We start from the raw sequence: 16,965 nt of genomic DNA, 5'->3' as shown, positions 1-16,965 counted from the left end.
CCACTCTGAATCACATGTGCTAACACAGAAGTCAGCTTCATGCTCTGTCTCCGCTCCGTAAGTGTGACAGGAACAGCCCAGCACACCTGCAGGGCCTTCTGACCCACTGTGCTACTGCAGCAGGTTACTGCAGGGAGCCTGGGGCACAGCGCAGGGACGACAGAAAGTGGTGGCCTGTGTGACACTGGGCAAGTAATTTCCTTTGAATGAACTTTAGTGTCTCCATCTGCACACTGGGAACAAGTCTGTATTAACCCAAAGCACCCAAAACAGAGAAAACACCCCACCTACTCACTGGTTACAACAGCTAATAAACACTGACCAGATACTGGGAAGAAGGGCCAGCTGGTATTGTAAAGAGAAATTCCTCAATGAGTTCATAGCTGAGCTGACTTTCATTGTGCTGAGGGGAAATAGGGGTAGGGCTGCTGGCAAGGGAACTGTTGGCACACTCAGTCGCGTTGCAGCAGTTGTTCAGTGACGAGCACAAATTAGTCAGATGACACCACTCAAAACCAGGAGGACATTCAAGTAGCGTCCAGTTCATATCGTCCTGAGCAGTGTGGAATGATTCTGTAGCATTTTTTTCCTCCTGGTAGCCTGGAAGAAGTGAAAGAGAAAGCAACAATCACCTTTGTGACAAGTAATCCTTCTAGTGCACTTCTCTTTGCTCCAAATTCACCATTTTTTTTTCACTTTGATGATGGCTCCACTCTTAGTAAAAGCTGCAACTGCAACACATCCTGGTGCTACATAAGACAAGTGTCCTGTTTACTGGAAAATTTCACAAAGGCATGAAGATCATTAAAAACAAAGTTAGTCTCTTTTCCAGTGAGAATGCACCAATTTGCAGTCTAAAAGAGATCTATGTTCAAACAAAAGTGAGTCCGAGTAAAGGCAGAGCTGTCTTTGACACTGAAAACACATTAAGCAACTTTTCTTAAGTTAATGTTTCCATGTCAAAGTATCAGCTTTTCAGTGTCAAAAAATATCCTTTTGTAACCAGCCAACCCTACGGCTACAGCAAACATTCTGCTGCAAAATTAGTTGTTGCCAAAACTGACTATTGAGCTGTTGTACAAGGCAGAAAAGACTTATTAGATTATCTCATCCATCAGGAAAAAATGGGCTCAGAAAAATGTTCTTCCTTTTTAACCTGTGGGGCCAGATGGACCAGAACACATTCCCATGTTAATGTCATGTCTTCCCAAAGTATAAAAGCACAGCTCAGATTCATTCCCTTCTAGACACGTTCCTTACACTCACATTTTCTTCATGCATTGAGACATGTTTCTCCCTCTATTACTTTCTCCAGGACAACCACTTCTCCAAGACAACCTTAGGCTGTCCAACCATACCTGCAGATTCTGCACTTTAGTCTCCTCAAAAAATGAGAACAAAGTCTCTGAGCCTTTAAGGCTTCAAAGCTTCTGCTTTAAAGACAGAGGGGCCACAAGAAGGCCACATACCCTCAGTCTGACGTGGCCCTGATGGCGTCAGCTCCAACAACACCACAAGCGTTGAGAGGAGATGGCTCACCTTCTCCATCTATCGGTCTGTGCACCTGGAACCTCACTTGAACGGCTTGATGCAGTTCCTGCGTCACAAACTCCAGGGCAGTCAAATATCCCTCGTGCCTGAATGCCAGCTCAGGGAACACCATCACCTGCAAAGCAAACAAGGCTCTCATCTGCCCGCGTCTCCCTGGGCTCCCTCGCAGCAGCAGGATGCCAAACCCTTCTTACCTCCACAGCTTGCCATGGAGCTGACAGCACATCTTCTGTCACATTTTTCACAGCCTCATGTGTGTGAAACTCAGGGTCTCCCACAAAGAAGTTTTTGGCATTTAATAGAACTCCTGTTTACAAAGGAACATATTTGAACAAAGCCCACGAGACTGAGCAAGGCCTGAAGCTATTCCCCCCACCCTGCTCCTGCTTGCTCACACCGCACAGCAAAGCTGTACCAGGGCTTGGACCACTCAGGAATCTGTAACTCCAGCTTTACTGGAGAAGCAGCTGCTGTAATCCTGTAGTTTCCTTTGTCTTCTTACAGATGTTTTGACTCCTTTCTCACCCTGCACAACTAATGTTTGCATCTGCAATTCTTAGCAACTTTTGACTTCTAGGAACTCTGCAAATACTTCTCCCTTCCAACACCCCATGATTTGTTTCACATTTCTGAGCACGAGGTGCACTCCCCACCCTCCCTGTCACCCTGGACTTGGGAAAAGTGGCCAGGACCAGCCAGTTTCCACCAGTGGCAACACCTCTGACTCACTCACCACCAGGTCAGCCTCTGGGGACTGAGCACAACCAGGACCACTGGGCTCTCCGCCTAGCGATGGGTTTTCCTTCTTACCTAAACCTTCTCCCATATTTCATCTCCTTTCTGCTTCTCTTTCTTACTCCCTATGCTGCTTTGGGAGATTTGGGAAGCTGCATAAGCACAAACCTGCACAGCACACACCACATAAAAGCTCACCTAATGATCTCCAAAGCCCAATAGTCTTTTAAGTCACAAGACCCCAACATGTCACCAGCTACGAGGTGCCACAGAAGGCCAGCAAGAGTCACCAAGGCAGCACCACAGCCTTAGATCCTGGCCGCAGCAGAGACTGCTTAAGCAAGAGAGAAAAGCTATTTCCACAGCTCTGCCTTGGAGCTTTGCTTCTCTCTCTCTTTCTATTGATAGCAAAGACTGGAGCAGGCCAAATTTTTCCCTTTGGGCTGAGGCCAGATTTCTGAAAGTTTATCAGTCAAGCCTCTCTTGGGAATACCGTGGTTGTCACCAGTCCCACTGGATCTGGGGGGATGCTCTGGCTCACCCCCTCCATGCAGCCCTATTCTTCCTTGGCACATGCCAGCGAGCAGGATATCCGCGTGCCCTTGGGGCCAGTGGCAGCTGGAGGGAAGCAGAGCCCACCTTTCGGCTTGTACTCGCAGACGTAGCTGTGCTTGGCCATGCACAGGTCTGTGTTACACTGGCCCGTTGGGCCCATGCGGACGCAGTGGTCAGCGTTTGACGGATGGGGTTCTCCTGGCAGCCAGTTCTGACAGCTCTCCAGATTAAATCCTTCACCTCTTTGCTGTGCTCCAGTGCTTGCAAAATCATTGAATCCAATCCAGACATCAAGGCTCCTTAAAAAAAAAAAAAAGGGGGGGGGGGATTTCAAGAAATCATGAGCACTAGAAAGATCTGGGATAGATGCCACCTATGGTTCTCTATGAAAATAATAATTCTTCACAACAACAGTTTCATAGGGTGTCACAGGGTACATTTAACAGAACCTTTTAGTTACTAAAGGATTTTAGTGTCCATTCTACCACCAGAACCTGGCTCTTTACTACCAGCTCCTTCACAGCACACCATCCTGCTGTTTACCAGCCCTTCCAACCTCTGTCCTAAGCTACAGAAAGCCATGTGTCCTTTGAGAAACTGAGGGCAGAGCTGAATCAAAAGGATCCAGAGCGAGCAATCAACACCAACACCACAGTGCAACGGAGCTGGGAGAGAGCAGCAGCTCAGGGGACCACGACTCGAGTCACCCCATGCCCAAAATGCCAGTCTCTCTCATCGAAGCTACAAGAGGACCCAGTTAAAAGGCTCCGTCAGCACCACAGAGCTTGTGACATACTGGTAAGTGCTGATTCATACCAGCCACAACTGGTACAGCACAATTACCAGAGCGGGAGATGACACTGGCTGGAGAGGAGAACCACGAGGGTTTATTGCTTTCAGACATTGCCAGCACTCCCTCCAACTGCACATCTTCTGCCTCCCCAAGTTGGAGTCGCTTCCTTCCTACCAATATATTTATTAATATCGCCCAGCCTCCCCTCCCAGCACACACAGAAGGCTCGTGGGGGCTGCAAGGGCTGAGACCAGCTCCCCTACAGCAGAGTAAACCCTACACACACTGGGAGTGGGATTAGCTGCAAATTAAGGAGTACCAGCAGGTTGTCTTGAGCCTCAGACCCCTCTCAAGAGAACAGCTATGACCCCCACAGACACTTTCAAGCATCTATTAAGCCATGACTTAATAGTACAGTCACACAAAACTGTCAGAAAATGCTGCATCTTTTAGAAAACTTTTGTTTTATTTCTGAAGACCCGTGGAATTTGCCACTAGGCAATTCTCCACTGGAAATGGAACTGGAACCAGTGCAGGATTAAACCCCAGACGGTGCCAGGTACAGAAGCTGCTGTTCAAATCAGGGATCTTTGGTGCAGCTGCTGGGAGATTCAGCTCCTCAGTCCCCGCTGAAAGGCAGCAGCCGCGGGGGGCCAAGACACCAGCAGCAGAGGCCAAAGCACTGCAGGGAGATGAACCCCACATACACAAGAAACTGCCAGGATCATTTTAGGAAGACGCATGTCCCTTCCACATTTGGAAACTGGCCGCACCCCAGCAGAGATTCTGGTGGAAAGTGCTGAGTGGTCTTTCATAGCCACAAACAGCCTGGACAACTGTTTCCAATCGCACCCAGCAGTAAGTGAGGCATTTGTTCCATATTAACTTCTGGGGTGGGGGGAACAGCCTCATCATACACCCTTCAAAGCCCCCAGCTTCTTCTCCATGCTCCCTCCTGCAGGCTGCAATCAATTCTGCTATGGCCAGGATGGTACAACTGCTCTGCAAAAAGCAGACCAGGGAGAGAATTGGTGTCTCTCCACCACTGGGCTCAGCCAGATGAAATGATTAATGAGGTCATGCTGAAAAACGACGACGAAAATAACTGTTCCGTGAATCAGTAGTTTTCATTGCAAATAAGATTAAAAAATAAATAACCGCTGTGCTCTGCTCCCGAACCACTGGCAGGGGATTAGGCTACGAAATCGCCTGTTTGCTGCCATCAGTAAAACTCGATAGAGATTTTCCTTTTCTAATTCCAGCTATGATCTAACTGGAAGTCATCAAGAAAAAAAAAAAAAAAAAGAAGAAATAGGCTGGCTGGCTTTTTCCCACCCCTGCCCACTGCCTAGACCACTACCTTGCAGAGAGGAACAAGAGGACTCTCGACATCCTTTTCTGAAGCAAGATATGCTTCTGAGGAAGGACCAAGCTGCCCTGCTCGGGGCAGCAGAAGCAGAAAGAAGCCTGACATGGCTTGGAAGGGGAGAGGGGCTGCACTGTCTCAGAGGGGAAAGCGGGGTGCCCTGGAAGGGGAGTGGGCAGGGAGGGGACCAGCTCAGCACATACTGCTCCTGGGGAGGCCATCAGATGACAGGAGCGAAGCAAAGGAGAGAGCAGTCCTTGCTGCTGCACGCTCTAATGGGAAACAGATTTCTGCTTCTGTCATTTTCCCACAAGAAACGATGGAGGCTGCATGTTCCAAAACCTGCGGCTCAGTTGATTTGACTTTTATCGCCAGGGAAATCGCATCCTGGAACTGCCTTATTCATGTTTATCTGAATGGATTAATAAAATAAATACATGAAATAAAGGGGGCTGGGGAGGACAGCAACGTGGGGCAGCAGCTGGGGAACAGCTTGGGCAGCTCATTCCCTTCCGAGGTCTCATGATTTCCTTGTGCTGCAGTCCATCAAAACCCCTGCACGCAACGCCTGGTAACTCAGAGCACCAAGTGACCAGTCCCTAACCCGCCAAAAGGACAGACTCCTCTTCCCTGGAGAAGGGACTACATGTCTGCAATCTCGGGAGGAATCCTGGTGTGAAGGGAACAGGGCAAGGATACAAGTTTGGGGAGAAGGGGCTGTCAGACCTTCAGCAGGACCGTTCAAAGCATATGTCACATGCAGCTGGTCCCTCCACATGTGCTTTCTGGGCCGTGTTTATGAAGAGGCCACCTCCAACATCTGCATCTGGGAGCGCTGACAAGAGCTGTCAGGCCCCTGTGAGCTCTCCTGATCGTTCTCCCCCTCCAAGACAGCTGGTTGCAAAAAGGGCACTTAGAGGGGCGGATTTAATCAAAGGCTGACACTTCCAGTGCTCTCTGTTTATAAAGGCCAAGTCCTGAGGTGGAACAGATGCTGCTGGAGCCTGACCCTCAGAGAGGAGCACTGCTCCTTCTCCGGATGCAGAAGAGGGGAAGGAGTCTGGGCTTCAGGCTGCAGAGGGGTGTGGGATCCTGGTGGGGAGGCAGCACCGGCCTGGGCTCTGTCAGAGCGGCTGCCCAACGCCCCGCTGTCATGGCCCCGCTGTCACGTGTGGGACAATCCAGCTGTAATTCTGCTGATGGAGGGAGTGGGTTGTAAGGTTGCCCTCAGGCCCTGCCTGGCAGCCAAACACCCTCTGGGCACGAGCACCTGACCCTCTCCACTGCCCAACCCCAGCCTGCAGATTTTGCTGAACTCCCAGGTGGAAGGTCTGCTCGGCCCAGCCCCGTTTGCTCCTGACCCTGCACCTCTCTGCACCACTTCAGACGCACAAACGTAGGGTACAAGGTGCCCACCAGCCGCGATTCCACAATTCCCAGATAGGGCTTACAGCCTTTCTGACCCATTCCCCTTCTTCCAGCCACAGCCTTTAAGCAAAAAGGCCAGGTTCAGCAAGGGCTCAAGCTCTCTTTATTCCTCCCCTTTGTTCAGCAGCCTCATCCCTACCATCTCTTCATACCTAGCCTGGACCTGTGTCTCTCCTGCTGTCTGCAGGACCCTCCCTCCAGCCCCTAGATGTGACCCCAGGAACATAAGACCTGCCCCTTGGAAATCTTAACCCTTACCCTCCTCGCTTACCTGATGACATGAGCAACCAAGAAGCTCTGGATCTCAGGGCTGCTCACAAAAGCCAGCTCTCCGTTGCCATGCTCCTGGCAGTGCTGCTGGGCCTCCAGCCACTCAGCCTTCTCCACCACCAGCTGATAGCAGTGGTTATTGCCCAGGAAAACCAAACCATCAGGGGGGCACAGGGGGTGAACTGCTGCATGAGGTAGAAGAAGACAAGTATCCTTGGTAGGACCCACACACCCCAACCCAATCCGGGGAGCAAGGCTCCAGGAATGCCCTGTCCTTCTTGAAGCTGATTAATCCCCTTCGCTGTTGAAGTGCACTCTGTGCAATTGTCTTCTTGGCCCAGGATACTGCAAAGCACTGCCTGGGGCAAGGAGCACCCAAAGGAGTCACCCCTTACTCCTCATTAGGAAGGAATGGAAAGAGAAGTCCCAAGACCTGGTGTCATCCCTCCCTTGCCCAGCAGCCACCCAGCCAGCCCTGCTCACCTCTGCTCAGCTCTCCAGCCTCTGCGGTGATACCATACACCACTGCAAGGCCAGTGCCACCTCTGTTGCGGATCCGTATGTCCAGACTCTCATTTGTCTTGACCAAGGAAGGACACTGCAGTTCTAACTGTTGAGGGGAAGCCACCACCTCAATTTCTGCCTGCACATATAAGACCTTGGTGCCCACGAAGATGGTGGCAGTGACATTGTACTGCCCAGGTAAGGCATACATGTGGACAACTGCATTGCCAGTGGTGTTGAGAACCTCTGTCTGGTCCCCAAATTCCCACAGTAAAGTGCTGACAGCAATGGGAATACTGACATTGAAGAGCACGGCCTGGTGTAGGCTGTACCGGGGCTGAAGTCCTGCAAAAGACACAGGCAGCTGTGCCTGGAAGGGAGAGGGGACGAGTGATGGGCCACCACAGGCCTGCCCGGACCAATGCTCAGTGCAAAATGGCAAACAGCCAGCAGAAGAGTTTGTTTCATGGGCAGTACCACACAAACACTGCCCCTGGGCGCTGAAACCTCCATATTCCTGGTCTTCAGCATAACAGAGGGCACTGCAGGTCTCCTCAGTGAGGTTCCCAGGGTGAACAGAGGTGAAGAGGACGACAAATTCATCCCCTTCTGTGTGGTTGCTTGTCAGACACGTTATGTACTGAGCTCCTGGGGGACAGAACAGAAGATCCTCTTACAAACTGACACTGATGAAACCCTCCAAGAGACACCACCCCATCCCCCTGGGAATGGACTTCTCCTGGGCAGCTCCTACTCCAACCATTTCCTCTTTGAGACTTGCCTGGGAAGTTTTTAATCCCTCAGCAACTATTTCCAAACTCTTGATGCTAATTAATGATGACAGAAATAACAAGCCAGTCACACAGATTTATGGAGCAGCAACATTCAGTAAAGAAAATGGGTCTTTGGAGAGCCTGACAGTGTCATGGGACATGGAGCCACTGTCTGACCCTCAGAGGAGCCCAAACAACTAGTCACCAAGTAAGACCAAGACAAAAGGTTGTCCCTTGGCTGTACCTTGGCTTGGTCTGGTGCAGCAGATTTCACTGCATCTGCCTGGGGCTTCCAGGAACAAGTCTATAACCAAACACAGTTGGACAGCACAGTTACCTTCCTTCTTGGAGAGAGCCCAGAGCTTCCCACCTACTCACAGGCAAAATGTGGTGCTAGAAAAGAGGGCAGTGCCACACACAGCCTGTACCCAGCAGGTGTGGAAGGATGTACACATATGCATTCGTGGGAAGGATGCACAGGAACAACACACGCCTGGCCACACGGAGCACACACACACGTGTGCATGGACACACAGGCATGTACGATGACGGCAGCCACAACAGCCCCATTCTCAGAGCAACAGGTCATTCCCTTGAGTGTACTTCCCCCTCACTGGCTTGCAAGGGGTGGGATGTTTCTCTGCCACAAAGACACAGGCAGGGCCTCTGCCGCGTGCACAGCCACAGCCCAGCTGGGACTGCCTGGCCTCTGCTCCAGCTCTGCCCACGCAACCCAGCCACGTTCACTCCTCTGTTTCTGCTGGTTGCTACAACATCTCCCCCCAAACATCTTAACAGCTCCAGCCTCATGTGACCTTCCCACACCGAATCCATCCAACTGTCCATCTTTCTCCATGGCATTCCTGCAAACGCTGAGCCACTTTTCTTAAGAAAAATCCCACAAGGCAGACCACAGCATGGGAACTACTTTGCTTTTTAACACCAGCCTGGTCATACTTCTTCATTCCCTGTCTTGTCAGTAGCTGGCAGGCTGTCCCCAGCCTACTCCCATTACACTGAACTACGCGGAAGACAGCCTCATATTATTGTTTCCACACTGACTTGAAGTAGTTCAAGAGGGGAACAACTAATTATCAAGGGGAATAACAGTGTGGTGTTATTCCCTTTGATAATTCCCGCAAGGTGCTGCAAGGCTGGGGAAAGAGAAGCATCCACCACCCAGGTTTTGGCCCTGGGGAGCACTGAGGTGGCTCAGCTGGCTCCCACCAGCTCTGCTTCCCTCAGGCCCAATCACTGCATCCTCCCATCACGCATTAAAGGAGATGCCTGATGCCTGTTGGGGGGAGCACTCGCTCTCCCTCCCTCTCTCTTACTTGGAGCTAGCTGAGCATCCAGGCAAGACTAGTTTTCTTACTTCTCCCTCTCCCACCTTCCAAGTGAACATCATCCCACACTTCTGCTATCCAAGGCACGCAAAAAAATGCACCTGGAGCAGGTGATGGGCTGTAGATCGGGGCAGTGTTCACTCAACCCTCCCAACATGGAGCCCTGTCACATGCAAAGATTCAACTTAGTATGTCCGCAGGTCCCCTCAACTCCAGTGATTTCATTGCTTAAAGTCAGACTGTTACAAGCCTGGGGCTGGAGGTCATAGTGTGTTCTGACAGCTGCATGAAGCTTGCTCTGTAATGAGTTTGCTGATCTCAGCCCTGGTGTGACTGACTCAATCCTTAAGGCATCAGAGTACAGTCATATCCTACCATTATTTTCTTAATTATATTAGAACTGGTGACTTGAGGTCTAAAGAGGTGTAGATGTGATCCCCGGCTGCCCTTGGGCCCATGGTTTCCACATCTCCCCGCCACAGCCCACAGCGTTTCCTTACCACAAGTAGCATTGATGAAGGAGACATCAAAGAGGGAAAGGTTTGCCACCTCAGGAGGGTGGGTGCATCTCGTATCTGATGCCTGAATAACTTTCACTTTTCTGTCTTCTACCCAACGGGGCAACCAGGAAAGTTTGCAGTCACAAACAAATGGATTCCAACTTAAGTTTCTGTAACAGGGAGATCAGACAAAAGTTAGACATTAACTTGACATGTGCTAAGTGTTAATTACAGCAGTGTGCAGATCCCTCACTGTTTCCATCTGTGCCACTCCACTGAAATGCTTCAGCAAGAGCTGCAAGGGGAGTTAATGAATAGGGAATCAAGCAATAATTAACATGATTTTTCTAGAGGCTAGAATTAGGCAAGTACTCCAAGTACTTTTTTAACTCTACAAATAATTGTAGCAATTAGAAGCAAATTACAGACACAATCTTATATTTAAAATAGTCTGCCATCTAACAGCCATTGGATGTAATGGCAGCCTCTCCAGCTAAGGGAGACTATTTACAGCTCCATTAAAAAATAGCTAAGAGAATAAAATTGATCTGTCAAAAAAGAAATGCAAAGTCAATGATAATCTTTCCATGTGGCAATTTAATGAAAAGATGGAAACTTTAATTGCAGCTAAGCTTGATCCAAATTACAGCCTTTGGCACTCAGCTGCGAACAGGACAGAGATGGAAAGCTGTTTGTTTAGCTGACGCCAGCTGGGCTGGGCTGCCGCAGGGGCTGAACCCAGGATTTTCAGACTTAAAGCACCACTTTTCCAGCCAGTCTTAGCAGGGACAGACTCACTTGGGTCTAGCCTGGAGCCTTTGTGTCTTTTCAGTGCCACTTGTAAGCAAAAATGCAGAGCTGAAAATGCCCTTTGTGTCCTGTTTTCAGGGAGAACGTGTGGCTGAGCTTTCTTCTTGCCTGCCAAGAGTGACTGCAAGGGGTTAATCCTTTGGCTCATTCAGATACAGAACTGCCATTCTGGGCTGTGACTTCATGCATTTCTCCTGGAAACGTGTGGCTTCCCCTCGCCTCACTTCACATAACAGCACAGTTTTTCATTACTTCAATTAAAAACCACTATAGGGCTAAAAACTTGAATCACTCAGGGAGAACATCTTCAAATGTCTTCCAGTGACTTAGACACCTCAGTCAGGGTCTCCGTGTTGCAGGTCAGTGCCCTTTTCATTAGATGCCCCTGTCCCAAGGTGTGACCGTACAAACAGGAACAGCAAATGTGACCCAGACCACAACCAGAGACCAGAACCTCAGAACTGGTGTGGGAGAGAAGCAAGGAAGCCACAAAGGCAGTGGCAGAGGTTGGAGGTATCCGGGAGACAGAAGGAAAGTCTAGGAAGAGGTTAGGCTTGAAGGGCACCAACAGGAGCCAGGAGCAGGACACAGCTTGAGGAAGAAACCAGAGAGAGTCCAAAGGCAGCTGCTTGGTTCGGTACATGCCCCAGATCTTCCCCAAGACAGTGCTGCATCCCACCCCTCCAGGAAGGGAAGAGCTGATTCAAGGAAAGGTCTAAATAAAGAACTGGGAAACAAAGAGGATGAACTTACATTTCACTTAAATTAAATAAATTATCAAATATTCCATCTTCTAATGTAGAAATCTTGTTGTGGCTTATATCTCTGTAAAAGAGAGAAAATGAAAAGGAAAGTTCATCACGATGGTAACAACTTGCTGGCCAACATACAGAATTAACTTGTCCCAAGTTCTGCTTGGGACAGAGTTACCCTCTGAGCACCTTTAGTCTCAAAAGTCACACAGATATGACAGGAAAATATCCAGCTAGGCACCATGTTACAGAATCACACAGAGTGGATTGCCCAGCACGTCCAGACTGCTGCTGTGTATCTCCAAGGATGGAGACCCCACAACCACTCTAAGTAGCCTGTTCCCATGCTCAAGTCCAGTTCCAGTGCTCCCAGTCCTTCTGTTTAGTCCCTCCTCCTTTTAGGAGAGTTTTGAGCTGTAAAGAAGGCAGGCTGTCCAGGCTGCCAGCTACTCACTGGAACCACCAAAGCAGGTTTCGGTGCTGGCTCGATTGGTGCCTTTTTTTGATCTGACAATCCAATTTTTCTTTAAAAAACAGTTAATCTTCTCTAGGAACCATCAGCAAGTTAACAGAGGAAACTCATCTATCGGCAGCTGAACCAGTGAGTTTGCTAATGGTTAAATCTCTCCCCGTCCTGGCTCACATAGTCTGGGCAGTTCTAGTGAAACAGGGCAGCTCAAGCTGTGGGGAGCAGTGGGACATGCCGGGCTCCTCAGAGGACCCTCCAATTCAGTACCCAATTCCCTCTGAGGACAAGTGGGGTTTGGACACCGCAGCTTTACCATCATTTTCCATGCACTAACACACATCTTCTGACAGATCTTATTCTCCTGCCTTGATCTCCTTTCCGTACAGCGGGTCAAATCCTGACCAAGCCCCTGAATGCCAATAAGTGAATCCCCGGACCGTGCAGCTAAAGGCCTTGAGAAGGAGTCCATGGACACATCCATCAGGGGTCGACAGACGAAGTCAAGCAAGAACAAGGCTAACTTAGGACACACAAGCAAGTGTTCTAGGTACCAGCTCAAGCATGCACAGCGAGCTGGAGGACTAGAGGGAGCACTGTATACTTACAGTTTTGCCAGAGAAGTCAGGCTTTCGAACATCTGAACATCTAAACCACTGATCTTGTTATTGGAAAGATCCCTAGAGAAAGAAAACACAATTTTCAGCTTTCGTTCAACTTCGTTTTTTCATTCCACCATTACCAGACCTTAGAAGAGCCTTTCTCCAGGCTCCAGAGTGGAAGGTTTTGGTGTTTTACAGTGGAGCATTTCTCCCAGCCAAAGAAAACACCTTTCCCAGCTATAAAGCATTTGCCACTCAAAGCTTTATATAATGTGTAGATACAGACTAGGACTATCATTACACACATACCATTCTGCAGCAGATCTAAAGTAATTACAGATATGACAAATGTTATTACTAAATTTGATGTATCCTTTTAAAAAATATTCAAGGCTAATGTACGTTCAAAGAAGTAATTAAGAAATAATTTAGACTAAAGTAGCAATTAACTTAGAGAAAAATTTATGAGGAACTTCCAAGTTCATTTCTAGTGCCAAAGAACTGATCATTAATTACACAGTTGATGTGTTCAACTTTTATATTTTAAAGATAATTTTGTCTCTCTTTGGAAAAGCTTAAAATGAAAGAAGAGGTAACAAAGAATATTTTCCGTTTAAAATCAGGTTAGATTGTCCTTATAAAAGGAACATTGTTTTAGAAAATTTCTAATTGCTCCCTGTAACACCAATAGCCTTCAACTCATCCAAAGCAAAATTGTTTCTGTCCTCCAGTCCAGCTCTCAATTTTCACCCCACGTCCTCTTTTCCAATTTTAAAATGTCACTCAGCTAAGAATTGAAAGTTTCGCTGATCCATCTCCACTTATTCTCAATAAACTTCACTCTTTGGTTTCAGATAATCTCCTTTGGCCAAAACCTTCTTTTAGCACCAAAATACTTATTCCGAGCCCATGCAATGGTTATTATCCTTCAAGGATTTAAGAGCCCCAGGGCGGTGGACAGGACTGGATTCACCAGCCGCACCGTCCCATGTCAACAGAGACCTTCTCCCACCCTCCTCCTTTCTCACCTTTTTTCTACAAGCATCTCCCATAATTTCTCCTTGCTGTCTCACCTCTTCTTTTTATCCCCTAATCATTCTTGGTTTGATCTGACATTTAAACTTAATTTATTCAAATGAAAAGAATTCTGCCAAACTGGCAGGAAAATTACGTATGATTCCAGGAAACTCTGGGGATAAGTAACAGGGATGGATGTCTCTTTAAAAGGTTTATTTTCCCTGATTTTGCTGTCTGGGAGTTCTGTGCCAAGCCGACAGTGGATTCAGAAGAGTTCACCAGCAACACCAATAAAGAAGTCCAAGAAATGTACAAAACAAAAGTTCAACCAATACACTCAAAAAAAAGGATGCTATCAAAAATATCCAAGCAAGCCAGTGCCCTTTTGTCTCAGGGTAACTCAGACAACAGGCCAAAAATACAGAGCATCCTTTCCTGCAGTGACACAGACCACACGGGAGTCACATTCTGCACAGGGGACACAAAAGTCACCGCCAAACCTGTTTCCAGCTCCCACTCGCAAGACAAACCCACAAGACAGCTTGGACTGGAATCCCAACGGCTCCCAGCCAGGCTAGATCCTTTCTCAGGGAGGCTCCTGCTCCACTTTTACTTCAGCATTTTCTGTAAACGCATTTTACTCTGCCTCTGCACCTTCCTGCATTACTTGGCCAGTTCTGTAAAGAACCAGACCACCAACCATCTACCATTCAGGGAGACCAGTACAACTCTTTCTCTTCTGCTTTGAAATACCTGAAAATAATCTATTTAGTTTTTAGGCAGCACCTCAAGCCAAGGATGGAAGGGAATGATGTTTCAGCTTCAGTGCCTCCCTGCTCCTTGCCCAGACAACAGAGACCTCCAAAACAAACCAGTCTGCTGCTACAAAATCCGGGCTTTGCCATTTCAAAAAGCCTCTTCAAAAGGGTTGCTTGGCTGCAAGGAGAGAGTGTGAAAGACAGGGTGAACCTCTCACCATCACGGATGGCACAATCGGGCAAGGGGGCACCTGAGCCAGGCAGGGTACTGGGACACATGGCCCCAAGCCCAGCCGCCTCCTCTGCAGCTCTCTGCCATCTCGCCGCTGCCCAAGTAGGCAGCAAAGACTCCAGCAGTGCAGGTCTGCTCGTTCCTGTCCCGCTGCCACAGTGCCAGGCATGGAGGAGGTGGTTAGTCCTGAGCCTCCCCCAGGCCTTTACAAACATCCCTTATCATTATTTCATCTCAGAGAAAGCTTTGAAACTTCAGACAAAGCGAAGGCCAAGACCCCAAATCCTCGACTCCCAGGGGTCAGTCAGCTTCATCCCCACCCAAGAGCAGGACTAGGGATGACTGTGACCTCCAGGAAGATGCTCAGGGGCAGAGCTGCTCCCACCAGCCTCAGCAAACAGGTAAAATGCAAATCCAGGCAGTAACTCTCCGCTCAGTGCTGCTTTTCCACAGTGTGTTGGACTGACACTAGATGTCACTGCCTACTGAGCTGCACGCTCCGCTCAGCTCCTGGAGGGATCCATCAGGGACTCAAGGGGTGCAGCACCCTGGTGCCGTGGCTGCAGCCATCAAATTTTGTTCAGGAAGGGTCAGGAAGAACTTTCCCCCCATAAACTACTGACAACCCCTCAATCCTCCGATTTGCTCAAGGGACTGGGCTGTTTTGTACAGCCAGGACAGCTCGTGAGGGTGTCGAGCCACTCGATGCATGTCCTGGGGTATCAGCACTGTTGTGCCCCAGTGAGCCTCCACGGCATCACGGTGGAAGGGTTGGGCAGGGCTCCTGTGCCTTCTTCCTCTTCTCCTGACAGCACAACGTGACTGTCACTCTGCACACACCATCACCGAGTGGATGCTTGAGGTATTATCATCTGAGTTCACCCATCTACCTGGCACCCACTACTGTCACCCAAAGCCAACGTGGACCCGTGGCCCAGCACGCAGAGAAGCTTCACCAGTGAGTTTCAAAGGAGAAATCTGGGGCTGTTCCCAGGCGAGGCTGCGAGATGCTCTGAACCCTTGGAGGATGTAATTAACTCAAGCACTTTGCCACTTAACTACAACCCACATGTTCTCCAAGGGATCCCAAGACCTTGGCTCCCACCCTCTTGTCTTCCACAGCCTGAGCTCCCATCCAGCACCTGCTGAACTCCATCCAGACCAGGCACTAGATGGCAACCCACTGGTACCCACAAACCCGAGCCCAATTCCCTTGCTATTTTCTACTCTTGCTTCATGATCTGATGAGGAACTGGTATAAAACCTCCCAGCTTTCAACCTCCCCAGACCTCCCTGGTGCAGAGCCTGCAAGAGAAGCAGAGCTCCTGTTGACAGGACAGCTTGGAGGAGCGAGGAACGGTGGCGGATGCCAACGCCTGGCACCTCCAGCCGCGAGTCAGTGAGCTGGGCTCCCAGCTGCCTGCTTGCCTTCTCCCACTGGTCCCTCTCCAACTTGTATGGAAAATCGTATTATGCCTTCCTGGCATGGGAAAGATGGCTGTGAACCAAGCTAGGTTGCAGAAAAAAATAAAATAAATCAGGAAATACTGAGCAATAAAATCCAGTGCAAAGGCTGTGGGACAGAGCTCAGCCTCTCAGTGCCACAAACTGCCACGACTGTATTTTCCCAGCCCACTGCCAGGCTGGAGGAAATTCGGAGCAGGTTCAAAGCAGAGCTGAAGCCAGCAGAAAACAAGGCTCTCCATTGAAATGCACCGTGCACGCAGACTGCCACCCTCTCCAGGAGAAGAAAGAAAAACTTACGTTTATTTGCGCCACAAGGGATATCGAGAACACACTGTGCTGCCTGAAAGAGGGCAGCTATGGGCAAGTCACAACTTTGCGATCCTGCCTCAGTTTCCACACACCTGTAAAATGGAGCAGTGCCACGCCAGAGGCTGGGAGGGCCGGCCCACTCCTCTGCAGAACTTCACCAAAACCCATCAACAACTACAGTACAAAACAAGAACCGTGTAAAAGATCTCCCTTGCAGCTCTCTCCACACCCCAGCAAACACAGGGACATTTAACTTACCTACCTTGCAAAGGAAGATTTCAAAAAACTTCCTCTAGAAGTGGAGTTGGTCATGTGGGGAAGGTGAAGCTTTCAGATAAGGGAATGAGGGTGTCAACCTGAGCCTTGGGAGCCTTTGGCTCCATCCCAGCTCTGCTACCAACTCCCTGTGTGATGCTGGGTGCTGGGAACCTCTCCAGAGCTGCATGTACCGCAGGGACAACAGTCACCTCCCGCAGAGAGCGTGAGGATGGGCCAGTCCCAAATGCCACCAGCAAGATCTCCTGCAGATGGGACCGGGTAGCTTCTGGGGATAAAAAGCACCTCAGAGACCTGCTGCTGGAAGGCAGCAGGGCTTGGTGCCACCAGCTTTGTCCCTGCATGATGCTCAGACAGGCTCCACAGCCCCTCAGCTGCGAGCCGGGGGCAGCCAGGGGCTTTATTTCTGCAGCGCTGTGGTGGACAGGCTTTTTTTGGTACACTGCTGTTTTTTT

General features: G+C 49.4%; 1 protein-coding gene across 1 annotated transcript in view; it reads right to left on the bottom strand.

The window, feature by feature from the left end:
- Positions 1–16,965, bottom strand: part of PKD1 (polycystin 1, transient receptor potential channel interacting) — a 94,746-nt gene that overhangs the window by 41,838 nt on the left and 35,943 nt on the right. The window contains exons 2-10 of the mRNA XM_074919759.1: positions 12,458–12,529; positions 11,385–11,456; positions 9,822–9,991; positions 7,182–7,850; positions 6,700–6,883; positions 2,926–3,140; positions 1,746–1,858; positions 1,540–1,666; positions 323–600 (exon numbers count right to left, since the gene is read on the bottom strand). Of these exons, the coding sequence (XP_074775860.1) occupies positions 323–600; positions 1,540–1,666; positions 1,746–1,858; positions 2,926–3,140; positions 6,700–6,883; positions 7,182–7,850; positions 9,822–9,991; positions 11,385–11,456; positions 12,458–12,529 (1,900 nt within the window). The remainder of the gene's footprint in view (positions 1–322; positions 601–1,539; positions 1,667–1,745; positions 1,859–2,925; positions 3,141–6,699; positions 6,884–7,181; positions 7,851–9,821; positions 9,992–11,384; positions 11,457–12,457; positions 12,530–16,965) is intronic.

Source organism: Athene noctua, chromosome 15, assembly GCF_965140245.1.
Source record: "Athene noctua chromosome 15, bAthNoc1.hap1.1, whole genome shotgun sequence".
Lineage (NCBI taxonomy): Eukaryota > Metazoa > Chordata > Aves > Strigiformes > Strigidae > Athene > Athene noctua.
Note: the sequence above shows the minus strand (reverse complement) of the source record. Positions and strands in the feature narration are given on the sequence as shown.